The 15627-nt window shown below is 39.1% G+C and overlaps 1 protein-coding gene across 1 annotated transcript; it reads left to right on the top strand.

Annotated features, from left to right (window-relative positions):
* The first annotated feature begins 1240 nt into the window (after nucleotides 1-1240).
* Nucleotides 1241-12659, top strand: LOC134542855 (small ribosomal subunit protein RACK1). The gene is made up of 7 exons (XM_063387425.1): nucleotides 1241-1485; nucleotides 3400-3608; nucleotides 4975-5085; nucleotides 8166-8261; nucleotides 10747-10857; nucleotides 11139-11279; nucleotides 12441-12659. The coding sequence occupies exons 1-7, from the start codon at nucleotides 1377-1379 to the stop codon at nucleotides 12615-12617; spliced, it is 954 nt and encodes a 317-aa protein (XP_063243495.1). The 5' UTR covers nucleotides 1241-1376; the 3' UTR covers nucleotides 12618-12659.
* The last annotated feature ends 2968 nt before the right edge of the window (nucleotides 12660-15627 follow it).

The raw sequence follows: 15627 nt of genomic DNA, 5'->3' as shown, positions 1-15627 counted from the left end.
CAGAAAAGAGCCCTATCGATTGTTGCACGGGCGGCAATCAACGTGACAGTAGTGGCGTCCGCTAACCGCACAGAACTACACTGCACTCACCCGACACTGATTGCATTCGTGTCTCGCGCACGTCCGCGCTCACGCCCCGGTGAGGCGACCGCTGGCCATAAAGGCCTGTTCTAGCGGAGGGAGTACTAAGTTATCCTGCTGGGTTTTACAAAAATCTTATTAATGTTCAAGATTATTTGGCCAGCATAAAGATTCAAAGTATATTGTAATTTTATAAATGTAAGTAATCAGAGGAGCCACACAGACTTGTGTCATTATGAAAAGTAAAAAACAAAAGGTCTGGTTGTGACTTTCGCGCGATTGATAGTCAACACAGAATTAGAGACTGCTTCTCTTGCCCCGCTGTACTGCCCTGCCCCTGTCTATTGTTCGGCATGGCGAACGGCCCTACTCTGTCCACACACACCTTGCTAATGCGTCGACAGAGCCAAGCGTCTTGTACATTTAGATGGAGCAGCGGCGATCGGCATCCGTGTGTATATATGTGACGCAGGGTCTTGGAGAATTATGAATTATGATTAATTTTTTTTTGTTTTCGTTTAGTTGTATTTGAATTTAAACTCAATTGTTTTGATGTTATTTTGTGTGTGTGTTTAAAAAATACAAACATTTGTAAACTAAACAAACTTAATTTTAAATAGGGAGAATATGAGATTTTTGTGTTCTTTTTATTAAAATTTTAATGTTACTATTGGATAAATAATTTTAATGTCAATTTTTATAGTTTTATAAATATATGTGTGGTTAAAGCCCTGTATGTGTTGTATACCTGTGCTGTATTATTGTAAATTATTGATATAATTAAATATGTTTGCCAAGTAAGAAATGAAAAAAATAAATAATAACAATAATTATATATAAATATAAAATATATACAATTGTATATTATTAAAAATATATATACTGACTAGGTCCCATTTTCTTTCATATATGTACTACTCTACCATGAGTTAGTGAACGGTTTTCCCTAATTCTTGGATCAGCTGGCACCTGACTACATCATGTTATTTTCCCAATTCTTAGTTCATTCCACAACATTACGAACCCAACTTCACCGTCCAAAGGGCATTAACGTGACAAATTGTTACTTTTACTTTATAAATATATTATAATTGTTTCCGTTTTTATTTTATATTTAGTATTTCTTAGTTTACTCTATGCTTAGTACCAAATATTTGCTAATACTCTATGGTGCTGACTCCTTTTCCTGTTTCCTTTTACATTGAAGTGTGTATGGATGTTGAGTTGTGGAAGGATAGATACTTTTAATTAAATCAGTATTGATCCATGCAAGTTTCTTAGGAAAACTCTGAAAAATGGCAGAAACACTTCAGTTACGTGGCACTCTTCGTGGCCACAATAATTGGGTTACGCAAATAGCGACGAATCCAAAGTATCCCGACACAATTTTGTCGTGTTCTCGAGGTAAGAAAATATTTTACATTTCCGTACTTAATTACTATTGTTCTTTTGATAATTTACGTATTACTAGGTAAAGTTTGAATGTTAGTTATTACGTTTCCTGAATAGTTGTGATCTTTGTAGAGTGGAGTGTATTATGATTTATTCTTAAATAGAGCTTTTGCTCTTGGACTGTGCTGTCTGTCATGGCTAGTTTTTCACTGAATGCGGTATTAAGGTCCCCACATTCTTCCAAGTTTTTCACTGAATGCGGTATTAACGTCCCCACATTCTTCCAGCTCTCATTTTGGACTGCTTAACCTATATTGACAGTTTGAACAGAACTGAAGCTTTACCCATGCGCAATTGTCTTGTTTGTTTTTGACGTATCCTTTAATAGTAGAATTTGGTAGAAACTTTAGATGTTACAATTGCAACTGTTTGTTTAATTATAAAGAAAATAGCAATGCAACCGAAGAGTAAATAAGATGTCAGCCATGATTTTTAAGCTGATAGATTTTTTTGTACTGGTGAGATAATGCTCCCACACATGACATTTTGGACACGTGGCATTTTGGACTTAATTTTGAGCTAACAGTCCAATTTGGTTGAGTGCCATCTGTTCAAGCTGTTTAGTCCACCGTCCTTGGATACACAACGGCAGTTCCGACTGAAAATTGAGGACAGATGGTGTGGGGAGCCCTAATAGGCTCATTTTGCGTATTGTTTGGTAGTGTCCTACACAGGCCTTTAGATACACATTAATCAAAAGTCTGGAAAATTGTAAGGGTTGTGGTTTTTCTGTAGTAGTGCAGTAACATTTAATTCATCCAATTAATATCATGTTATTTATGGCAACTGGTGCATCTGGGGTAGTATTTGTGCTTCTGCAGTAACTAGTTCTCTTAAGGTCCGTCTAAAATAGTCCGAACCTGTGCGTGGTCCGTGTCCTTATCCGAATGTGAGTGACGTCACATTGTCTCACCGAAAACTGCCCTGTCCACAATTGCGATGTCCGATGTCCGAATGTATTGATTTCTAAATTTGCTACCAGAGCGCAGTAAATGTGCCAAACAAAATGTTTTTGTTTATTGTTTTGATGGTTTGTAGTTTGAGATTGAACTTTTGAAAGTTGTGGGAGTTTAATTTTATATATTTATTCAGTAAGGCAAAGTGGCAAATGTAAATCCAAAAAAATGAACTGATATAACAGCAATCGAACAGCACTAATTTAAATGTCGTCTTGCTCTTCTTGAATTACAACACCTTCTATTTCCTTCAATAACAAAAACAAACACCACATTTTCAAACGGGAACCGGAAATTCAAATATCGTGAGTGTTCTGTTCTTGTTCTGTGTCCGAAGTACACAGGTTGGGACAAAAAGTTCAAATTGACGAATGTCTTCGGACCAGTTAGGTTCGGACCTTCGCCCACTTGACGCATGACGTCAGAGGGTCACATGGACCAATCAGCGACGAGTGTCCTTTGGACACATTTTAGGACATTGCTATTGTAAACGGGCCTTTATGGTAACTGGTGCTTCATGTTTATTTGTCAACCATATAATTTAATTGGTTGGATCTCTAGTTATTTGCATTGTGATCACTTGTTACCTGGTGATAATGGTGGTTGAAGCAGAGCCGTGAGTACAGAGCCGTGATTGTGGCAGACAACACGCTGATCGTGTGGGAGCTGACGCGGGACGAGGCTAGTTGTTGCACTGTGACCACTCGCCACCTGGTGACAGCGGTGATTGTGGCAGACAACACGCTGATCGTGTGGAGAGGCTAGTTGTTGCACTGTGACCACTTGCCACCTGGTGACAGCCGTGATTGTGGCAGACAACATGCTGATCGTGTGGATGCTGACGCGGGACGAGGCTAGTTGTTGCACTGTGACCACTCGCCACCTGGTGACAGAGCTGTGATTGTGGCAGACAACACGCTGATCGTGTGGAAGCTGACGCGCGATGAGGCCAACTACGGGGTGCCCCAGAAGCGCCTGCACGGCCACTCGCACTTCGTGAGCGACGTGGTGCTCTCGTCGGACGGCAACTACGCCCTGTCGGGCTCCTGGGACAAGACCCTGCGCCTGTGGGACCTGGCCGCGGGCAAGACCACGCGTCGCTTCGAGGACCACACCAAGGTGCGCGCGCGGCCGCCCAGTGAAAAAAACGGAAGCTTTTTTTTATTACAATTTTTTTTATAGTTGAAGTGGATGTGTACGCCTGCACGTAAGTAGAAGCTTGTGCTTGTAATTTTTTTTTTTCAACCCATTCAATCGGTTGTATTCAAGTAGGTTCAGAAATACATATATTGACAGATTCCACCTTTTGAAACTGTTTGATAACAAGTTTCCCTATATATACAAATTTTTTACTCCCGACTGTCATCTGCTCATTTCACATCACAAAATTAGTGTTATATTTGTATACTGCAGCTTAACAGCTGTTTAGTAACCAGTTTTTTAGCCCTGTGAAAATGAAATGTGACTGACGAATAATTAAAAAGATAGAAAGGTGCAGTTTGAGTCTGCGCCGTAGATTTTTCATGAAAATGTCTGGATCAAATCATACTGTGTTCTGTGTTGTCTGGCTACGATGCCTGCACATCCTCGTAGACTATTGGACCCACTGGCCGCCGTGTGCCCGATGGGCCAGCCACGTAATCTCTTAGCGCGGTTTTTCATGTCCTTTTTGATATTGCTGTAGCTCTTGCATTCGTTCGACTGGACGTTAGTCCTTTTGGATTCCTTTTGACGTGAGCTTTCCTGACTTTGGCTTTCTATAATTCTGAACATAATTATGAGTAATGAGTCAATATCTTTATTTCATTTTAATCCCAATTTTTGTTTATATTCCAACAAATGTTTTTATTGTCTCATTTTTGCTTCTAATGGTGCTACGCAAGCTCTTCACAATGATGTCCTAATAAATGCCCTAGTTTGATGTGTTTCCATACAACACCAATTTATAACTTTACACAAAGCTCATTTGTAACAATTACACACATGCGACTACACTGCTACGATGTCATAGGCAAAATAAATACAGAGTGACAAACATGTACAGACATGATATATCTCTTGTGGGCTCAACCATTTTTGGCACATTATTAGTCTGGTAGTTTTTAGAGATTCAAATCTTACTGTATTTTGTCACACAAGAAAGTTCGTCCCATTATCACTAATGAACGAATAGGCATTTTCACGTCAAACATTACATTTTTTAATGCATGTAGATGCTGAAACAGTATCATTTATTGTCAATTTGTATACGTCGCAATGTCAGGGCAGTTGTAGAAATCTTTTAGGTTATGTGCAGTGCCTATAAATGGTCTTTGCTCTTAAATAAAAGATTTCATTAATTTTTTTTTATTATATTGGGCCTTACGTCTCGTTGACAAGAGCATACGTGGAGCATGGTTGAAGGAATTGTGGGTTGGAGCCGTGACTTGGCAGCCACAGTTGGGGGCGAGCGGAGAGGGGGCAGCGGGGTGCGTGCTTGTTGAAGGACGTGCTGAGCGTGGCCTTCTCGGTGGACAACCGGCAGATAGTGTCGGGCAGCCGGGACAAGACCATCAAGCTGTGGAACACTCTGGCTGAGTGCAAGTACACCATCCAGGTGCGTACTTAACACTGTTCACTCGCGTATGATAGAATGTACTGCGATCCATATGCCAATTTTTCCATTTTGGGTAGTAAAACAAAACGGTAAATCTGTATTGTACGGATTAGCGCCAAAAAAAAATCGTACAAATATGAAATAATTTTCATTATATGCTCTTTTACGTCCTCTTTTCAAAACCGCCTGCGGAGATTAAAAATTCCAATTACTTTTGGAGATATCGCCGTTCTTATTTTGCAATACAAGCCCTATGTAATCATTCAACAGACGCCATTTTATATTTTGCCGTGTGTGCGTGAATGCCTAAATAACAGAAATTTTCCATTAGGTAAGGTTAGTTACATGATACATACTTCAAAATAAACGGAAATTAAAAATAATATCAATTAATTTTACTTGTATGGTTTTAAGTATTTATAATGTAACTGACCTGACCTAACAAAACGGGACAAAGGTAGATTAGGTCAGGTCAGCTACAGTATAAATACTTTGAAACTGAACGGACATTAAAAATAATAAAATTAATTTTAATGGTTGTTTACTTTTAAAGTACCGTATATACTCGTGTATAGCGCGCCCTTTTTTCCCCTCAAGTAAAGGAAAAAAATAAGGATGCGCGCTATACACGGAAAAAAAAAATTGGAGGGGGGGGGAGGCGGGGAGGAGTGGAAGTCGTTAACTGCCGGGTGATTGTTGACGTTTCTGGCCAGCCCCCACACATACGCACAAGCAACAAGGCCTCTCTTTCACACACACACACACACACACACGCACACACACAACCTGGTCTCTCTCTCTCACACACACACACACACACACACACACGTGCGCGTGCAAGCACGCAGGTCTCTTGTTTATTTTTAGACCTCCCCCTCTACAGCTAGTAAAATAAAAGAGAGAGAGAGAGAGAGAGAAAATGTTGACACCTGTCCCCCCCTACCACTTCCTTCGCTTCTTCGCAGCTGCTACCGGTGAGTCATCTACTCCGTGTCACATTCCTGCCTGCCTCCCTTCCTCCCGTCCACGTACCAGTTGTGACGTACAGTGCTTCATTATCTTCCGTCTACATAGCAGAGTTTAAGTATTTTCCTGACGCATCACCACACATCAATTTAAATAATCAGGTACCACAAAATGTTAGTAAAATTTATTTATGGGAAAAAAAATTTCAAATTTTTTTTTTCTTTGGAATTTGTTGCAAAAATCGTGGTGCGCGCTATACACGAGGGCGCGCTATACACGAGTAAATACGGTATTTATAATGTAGCTGACCAGACCTAACAAACCGGGAAAAAGGATGAACAGTAGGAACTCACGTAATTTTCTTTTTACGTGATGTAGTCGTTCAACTACGTCGTGAAAAAAAAAAATCATACTTGTAAACAAGCAACAATGCAACAATGGTGAACGCGGGAAGCCTACGATTCACTCATCCTTCTGAACATACCCGAATACTCACGTTGGCAAGCCTTCTTTCAACAGACGAGAGGAAAACGCCCGATCGTGCATCTTCGGTTTTTTTTTTTTGTTTATTGTAAATAAATATGCAACTCATGAAAACTAATGGTCAATTAGGTTATGTTAGCTACATTATAAATACTTCAAAACATTGTGGATGGTTGATTTGGTTAGGATAGCTACATTAAAAATACTGTGAAATCATGTAAACGGTTTCCTAGTGCTGGATAGCTACATATTAAAAAGTTATTTGCTAAGCAACCATGAAATGATTTTACAGTTTTTTTAATGTAGCTATACTTACCTAATATAACCAACCATCCATAGTGTTTTAAAGTATTTTTAATTACTTCTTGCTAATTTTAAGAAAAGAAGGCTTGCCAACGTGAGTATTCGGGTATGTTCAGAAGGATGTGTGAATCGTAGGCTTCCCGCTGAACGCCGCATCAGTGCACAACATGAAAATTAAAAAATTCCATATCTCCTAAAGTATTTGGAATTTCTGATCTCCGCCAGGTTTAATGAAAAGAGGAAGTTAAAGAGCACAGAATCGGATTTTTAAATTTTTTTTTTAAAAAAATCGCCAATAAATGAATATTAAAAAATTCGATATCTCCAAAAGTAATTGGAATTTTTAATCTCCGCAGGCGGTTCTGAAAAGAGGACGTAAGATAGCATATTATGAAAGTTATTTCATATTTGTACGATTTTTTTTGGCGCTAATCCGTACAATACAGATTTACCAACAAAACAGCATTGCACTGTTATGGTTGACTACATGCTTAAATAACTAGGTTTAGTAGTTTTTAATAAATATGTGATGAGTAAATATAAATTGTTTAATTAAAATATCTCAGCTATGCGTGCAAAGCATCATGAACTGCGCTGCTAAGCTACATCTGCTAGTACACCATCCAGGTGTGTAAATACACTGTTTACTGGGCGGATTGTTTGTATGATAAAATGTAATGCGACCCATATGCAAATTTTCCATTTTGGGTAATGAAAAAAAAACAGCATTGCACTGTTATGGTTGACTACATGCTTAAATACCTACGTTGAGTTGGTTTTTAATAAAAATGTCATGATTAAATATAAGTTGTTTGCTGGCCTGGTTCTGGGCAAGAGGGAGAATCTTAAAATAAACCAACCAAAGAGAAGGTGAAAGGGGAAGGGGATGTGTGTGTTTGAGTGCGTGTGGCCAAGCATTAGTGTTTGTGGTTCTCCCGCCCTCTCGCCGTAAATGTCGCTGAACTGGCACCGTGAATTTTTCATGTGTTTAAAAACAATGTTAGTTTTTGCTGCTGCATCTCCCAAGTACCTACGACCACTGTCAGCTACTGCCTCCTGAACCACGGGTGTGACAGGTTAGGAATGTCTGGTGGGAGATGGGGCGAGGGGATAGAGCATGTGCGTTCACCAGTGCTCGCTCGTGTGCGAGACAACCACCTCGCTTAACCTCTGTGGTGTGGTTTAAAGAACGTTAAAATTACGATTGTGACTTAGCTTGGTAGGGTTTCATTTAAACATGTTGTGTGTGTGTATGCAGTGAGATTGTTTTAAAAGATAAGAGCAGGAAATTTTGAGTGTGGGACACTGGGTGTGGGTGTGTGTCGCAGGACGACGGCCACAGCGACTGGGTGTCCTGTGTGCGCTTCTCGCCCAACCACTCCAACCCCATCATCGTGTCGGCCGGCTGGGACAAGATGGTCAAGGTGATTGTCTGCCGTTCAGTCGGCGTGTAGTTAGTGCGTTGTCTGTTATCTTTGAAAGATTTGTGCAATGGGAGTGCATGACTTGATGTAAGCTTTTGGACATACGCCATTGCTAAGCACATTTATGTCTGTAGAAAAAAAATAAAAAAAAATAAAAAAATAAATTTTTCTTTGTTGGCCATGTTCCTGTTACGGAATATTTTGTGGTGTTTATATCCTTGTGATAACAGCATTTTTTGCTTAATTTTGTGTTTTTTGTCTTTTTTGGGTATTTTTATTTATTTATTTCTTTATTTTTTATTTATTTTTTATTTTCTAGTTTTTCTTTAACAGAAAAAGTTCTTAGCAATGGCGTATGTCCAAAAACTTACATCAAGTAATGTGTTATCTGTTAGGGGCCCGCCTAGTCAGGGGTGTATGAGTGTTAGTGTGAAGCGTTATGATAAGTGCGACTCGCTGGTGCTTCTAGCGCGGTGACGCCTCTGAACTGGCGTGCAGAGGACGACTAGGAGATTTGAGCAGTAACCGTAACATTTTATGGTGGAGACGTGAAGATAAAAGTGTAATGCTAGACCTGCGAGTACTTTCAGGCATCTGTGCTGAGGGTTTTCTTACCTAATATTTAATCTAAAAGCATACATTTTTGTCATTTTCACCTCTAAAACTATAGTTTAAAAATAAATATGGAAAGAAACTACTCATCAGTCCCCAGTATATTCTTAAATGCTTTTTGTAAAGACACCTCCGGGATATCCTGAGCAGTTTTCAATATGCTTGGTTTTTTTCTGAAGCTCTGCATACACAGTGCTCAGGTGGGAATACACCTTAATGTCAAATTTGTGTTTTATTTCCCCCCTTCAAACTTCTACTAATTTGCTTTGATTCCTGTGTGTTTGAAGATAAACAAGGTTCTTGATGGCAAGTTATTCTGTACTGTAGCCGTGCGAGACCTTGTCAGTGGGTTAGGCGATGATGATCCTTATGACCTCATGATGATCCATGATTGGTCTGCGGATATGGGACTGAGCCCAGCCCTGTTGAAGAGTTAAAATAAAAGAAATGATTTTCAGAGTATTGACAGCTGAGATTTATGAATTCAGTGCCTTTATTCTACTACGTTTTTAGCTTTGTTATGGATGTTGAAATCATGCTCGCTGCATCTGAAGGTTTTCTTGTATTAAGTCAACCCTTGGATCAAAATTTGGAATTAATCAGCTTCAGTTTTTTCCTAAATACAGTTAACATAATTTTATCATCAATAAAAAATATTCACATTCGTAAAATTTAAAAAAGTAATCATTTGAGTACCAAGACAGAAACTACATGTATTTCCTGCTTTCCACAGCTGTGACTTGCACAAATGAAAGATTTATTGTATTTGATTAACATGAATATGTATTTATTGGTAATACTGTATTGTCCCAAATGTTGGAAATTTTTCCCTAAATTTATAAATAAAAATGCACACCTTACTTATGTGCTGCCATTTCAGAAACGTTTAATAAAATAAAATAAATATATGTATTCTTTAATAAAACATGTCTATTTATCCTACATATCAGAAAATAACTAGAATTTTTCAAGGGTGCAAAAGCATTTGTTTATTATAATCAACACATTTGTAATGTACAAATTGATGAGTAGCAAGTTGTTTGTTCGTCCCTCGAAGCCTGCAGTGAAGAGTCAGCTGCAGTGATGGCTATAACTATATTGACTGCGATTATTAAGTTGTTACCTTAAGTTTCAGTTTTAATTCTTTCATTTAAAATATTTTTTTAAAATTTTGTTGTGCAACCCTAACTTGTAAAAAAATAATTTGTGTCTAAAGTGTGCTTGATGATATGTAATTACAGTACTAAGTTCCCAAGAAGTACTTTAGATTATTTGTAAGCAAGTGTATATATTATTTAAATATTTTGTCCCAAAGTTTTAAATTAAGAAGTAATAGGTAGAGACCTGCAAAATTCGCAGATTCATTCGGTGATAGGCTAGAATTCACACACACATACCTCTTAGATAATTTTGTTATTGGCTTACTGTTCATCTGGACGAATCTCAACCAGTTATAATTATAAACCCTCAACCAAAGAAGGAACGAATCACAGACAAACCAGCTGAGACGACTTACAAGTCGGCAGCCAATGAACTTGCGTTATTTGCCCGAGTGTACAGGGGTATGTGCAATCTATCCTGCAGGCCATAGAAACCGCAAATTTTGCAGGTCTCTAGTAATAGGTTTACTCGCATGAGAACTAAGTTAAATTTCAGGATGATTAAATGATTGTTAGCCGTTTTCATTGTTATTGTTTCCTGTTGTTTGACGTCCGACTTTCGTGTTTGGCTGCGCTGTGATGACACCTTGAACCGGATGTGCCGTGACGTAGTTCAGCGGATATGGGACTGAGCGTGACTGCAGCCCGGCATCGCTGGAGGGGGGAGGGGAGCGTCACAGACCGCAGGTGTAGCTGGAGAGTGTTGTTGACAGGTGTGGAACCTGACCAACTGCCGGCTGAAGATCAACCACATCGGCCACACGGGCTACCTCAACACGGTCACGGTCTCCCCTGATGGCTCGCTCTGCGCCTCCGGTGGCAAGGTCGGTGCCGCGAATCTTGTCCTTAGTTATCTGTGTTGTAATGAAGTCATGTTGGAACAAGTATTCATTTAATATTTTTTCGACATTTTATGTTTTTTTTTGTACCAAGTTAAACCTATAAATAGTTGCTGGGAAATACAGTTTTAATTAAATATTTTTTCGACAATTTATATTTTTTTTGTACCAAGCTAAACCTGTGAATAGTTGCTGGGAAACACAATGCCAACTGCTGGTAGGATTGAGACGATGAGGGGTTGGTTGTGAGGCGTGCGTGTTGGCAGGACTGTAAGGCCATGCTGTGGGACCTGAACGACGGCAAGCACCTGCACACGCTCGACCACAACGACATCATCACGGCGCTGTGCTTCTCCCCGAACCGCTACTGGCTGTGCGCCGCGTTCGGCCCCTCCATCAAGATCTGGGTGAGTGGCTCGTGCCGTACAACTGCTCTAATTAATTGTTTTAAGCTACTAGGCTTGAACTTTTTATTCATATCAAATTTCAAATTGAATATAGATCTATTCACGAATATTGAATATTTTTCTAATCAAATTTATAAACTGCAGAATTTTCCATAAAATGTGTTTTGAATGAGTTGGGTGTATAGCTTATTAAAAACTGGACAATGTGGCGTGGCATATGCTCCGAAGCTGTTAACATGCTGTTGCCGAGTGCATGACGGACAAGTTGCACATGTTTTTGGACGGAGAGTTGCGGTAATTACTGAAGGTTTGCAGTTGCGGTCATCTGCGTTTGCAGGAAATCCCTAGAACTAAGGGCTCCACCTGCTTGGGCACACAGACGGTGCGCAAAGCTCCAGGAAAAACAACGCAATTTCAAAACTACTCGAGATATCCGAGCGGGGTCTTCCTACGAAAAGCATTTAAGAGTTCGCTGAGGGCCGAGAAGTACATACTTTTGATTTCGGATCAAGTTTTTAAGCTGTATTTTTAGAAGAGTTAAAATGGCTAAAACTCGTGTTTTCAGAGTAATTTTTAGGCGTAAAATACCGGTACACATTCTTGAAAGCACTTAAGGGTTTGAATTACACCCATATATTCATTTCTGGGCCATGTAATGTTACGGTCACTGCTCTGTGCACAACGTGAAAGTTAAACAATTGAAAAAGTCTACATGTTTGTAATTACTGTAAATATAAAATCTTGACCTGAAATGGGAGGCACCCCCTTAAGGTCCCTGCCTACCCGGACATACACACGGTGCGCACAGCTCCAGGAAAAACAACGCGATTTCAAAACTTCTCGAGATATCCGGGCGGGGTCCGCTTACGAAAAGCATTTAAGAGTTGGCTGAGGGCCGAGAAGTACATACTTTTGATTTCGAATCAAGTTTTTAAACTGTATTTTTATAAGAGGCTAAAATGCGTGTTTTCAGAGTAATTTTTAGGCGTAAAACAACCGGTACAGATTCTTGAAAGCACTTAAAGGAACTTGAATTACACCCATATCTTCATTTCTGGGTCATGTAATGTTACGGTCGCCGCTCTGTGCACTGGGAGAAGACTGCGCGCCGGAAGCACCCGCCTGACAGGTTGAGGGAAGAGGACGTGTGGTGTGCCGCAGGACCTGGAGAGCAAGGACATGGTGGAGGAGCTCCGGCCGGAGGTGGTGACCCAGACCACGAAGGCAGAGCCCCCACAGTGCCTGTCGCTGGCCTGGTCCACCGACGGCCAGACCCTGTTCGCGGGCTACTCGGACAACACCATCCGCGTGTGGCAGGTGTCCGTCTCCGCCAGATAGCTGTAGCGCCGAGCCAGAGTAAACGCCCTGTCTTGACTCGTCTCTGGTCGTCTCTCTTGCTGCCCCGTCCCGCCTCCCCGCTCCTTCCGTTGTAGCATTGCTGCAGGTGTGGAAATATTATGGAAATTAAAATAGTTGTTGAATACCTGGAAGAGTCAGGGAAATTGCCCAATATTTAGGATTTTTTCTTTTGACAGCAAAATGAAATGGAAAATACTGCATCTGCCAATGTTTAGAGAAAACTGGTACATGTTTTTTGGCTTAAGAATGTTTCATAAGTAATTTTTCTTGTTACAAAAATTTTTTTTAAGAAATCAAATCATTTGGTGTTGAAAAAAAGAAGTACAGTAAAACCCCTTATTTGCACTTTTCAAGGAACCCCAAGGAAAAAGTGTAAATTGCGGGAAAGTGTAAATTGTGGGAAAGCACTTTTATTGGCAGTTAATGCTAAATTTTAGCTTAAGAAAATGTATCAGCATTTACCTATTTTTAATTACTGTGTTTAAAGTACTAACAGGAATATTCAGTTCCTTGGCCAAAACAACTCGGGTACCCACATGCTTGTCAAACTTCTCAATAATTTTAATTTTATCTTCAATAGATAAAGTATTCCGTGGAACTTTATACCTATCCATCTTCAATCAAAATCTTGCCATAAATAATATTGTGAACGATAAAAAATTACGTGCTAACCAAAACGGACGTTGACTAATGTAAACAATGAAAGCCATCATAGATATGTACTGTACATAATGCAGCACTACTAAATATACGTACTGTGTATGAGCGCTTTCCGGTAGTATCGATAGCTCAGCGCTTCGGACTATGCTCTGCTACGAGAGTGCTCTATGACACCATAAATAAAACCGTTTGTGGTTCTGCTATGAAAGTTCTCTATGGCAGCAAAGATTAAAACGTTAGTAGAGGAGAGGCACCATAGAACTTGTCGATACATCAAAACGAAAGGTTACAGACAATAGGCGAACTACTTCAAACTTTTCACATCTATGACTAATGTGACGAGTATTTACATTTTTACCGTGTTTTGAAACGTACATTCCGGGTTTTTTGGTTACGTAGCGGTGTAATTTCAGGGAAAATGCAACACGAAAGTTAATGTACAATAAAACGCACCTACATAAAATGACGTTATTTGCGGGAAAACGTAAATAACGAGAACGTAAATACGAGGTTTTACTGTATTTGTGTTTTGACAGTGGATTATCAAAATCAGGACAACCATAAACTTTAAAGTGAATTAATTATTGGGAATTTCAACTTTGACTGTTGTAGAGCTTAAACCAGAATAATGGCATCTTTTTTTTTTTCTAGGGAAGTTTTTGTCAGAGCATTTGATATAATGCTACACAAGTTTTCTGTGATGAATGACGTAAATGCGGAAGTTGCCGGATTAATATTGTGTGTAGTACGTACAATGTTTTAAAGTTCAGATTTTTTTTAAATTGATAAATATCCAGTTCTTAATGCTTCAAATGATACTAATTCAGGTTCTGCTGTGGATAAATTGCCAATGGAGTTGAGTGAATCTAAAGTTAAAAACTGCTGAAGTCGGTAATGAAAATGTAAGAATTTTCAGCATAGTGAAGAAAGAACATCAGAACACTGTTCAAGTCATATCAGTTTCAAACAAGTTTGGACACTATCATGGTGGCAAAATCTTGACAGGGTTAGGTGTTATGAAACAAAAAGTGATGCTGAGTTTATTAAAAATAGCCAAATCTGCAGTAACATGGTCTAAAGAAGCTATGTATTCAGTGAATGTCTGCTGCATAAAAACAAGTGCTCTTCAACAGAATGGAACAACTGTGTGGTTAACGTTAAGCCCACGTTCTTTATTTGGTTTCTGTATGACTTGCACTTGCTACCTCCTCAGCCTTTCTACGCTCATTTATATTGTATAATAAGTAGTGCTGGGTCGAACGTTCGAATTCCGAACCGAACCCGAACTTTAGGGTTAGGTTCGGTTCGGTTCGGATAAAATTTCATAACAAATGTTCAGTTCGAGTTCAGTTTGAAATACTGACAAAGAGTTCGTATTCGGTTCGAAATTGAACGTAATTAACGAATTTTTAAACGAACCCACACAAAAAATATCTTACATCCACAACTCGTATTTGTTTGGTAAAACAGAAAGTGAACTACTGTTGCCAACATCGGTCACATAATGATTACAGTTAAAATCAATTATTTATCGATAGTTGTAAGCAGAAAAAAAATGGCGTCGCCTGTCATCTTTGCATTTAAAGATTTCATGCGGATATCATAGATTCTTTAACACAGCACACGTAGTTATTTAGTTGTAATCGTCGGAACATACGTACATTATCTTTCGTTCATCCGTTTCTTTAACTTCGTTGTTTGTTTTGCGTTTTGCTCATGGTTGGTGCATGGTGCATGCTGGAATTAAGAAATCGCTTTGTAAAAGGACTACGTTTATTTATAATTCTCAACAGTCCGACATTGAAAACTGTGTTATTTATTTTTTATTTCCTTACAAAAATATTGTGTTACGTTTTCATTGTGTACCTACAGGTAAGTGCATTTTTAAGTAGCTTCCCACAGTAAAATTGTTTCTTTATATTAACTAGAGCTGTGCCGATCTGGATCGGCAGGTACCGATATTGACGATATTTTTGTGTATCGGATCGTATTCAGGATCCACCAAAACGAGAAAAATAATTGCTCATACTGTTTTTTTTGTCCAGATAGTATTTACTACGTTTCCATATCGGGTTTAAAACATTTCGGGTATCTAATTTAGTTTGTGTACAATACTCGTTTCCATGCATTATTTTGATCCAATTGAAAACGACTTCGATTCGCTTGATATATTTGCATGTTATGAGGGTCGCGACATTGGCTAACGTGAAATAAATAAAGACGTAATCAAATAAACTCAATCTGGTGATTTGTCATTCTGCTCCATTCGGAAATACTTCCCCTACTAAAATAGAATGGATAAGCGAAAGTCTTGATATTTCTTGGCTGC

The sequence above is a fragment of the Bacillus rossius genome, assembly GCF_032445375.1.
Source record: "Bacillus rossius redtenbacheri isolate Brsri chromosome 9 unlocalized genomic scaffold, Brsri_v3 Brsri_v3_scf9_2, whole genome shotgun sequence".
Taxonomy (NCBI): domain Eukaryota; kingdom Metazoa; phylum Arthropoda; class Insecta; order Phasmatodea; family Bacillidae; genus Bacillus; species Bacillus rossius.
This window is presented reverse-complemented; position numbering and strand designations above follow the sequence as displayed.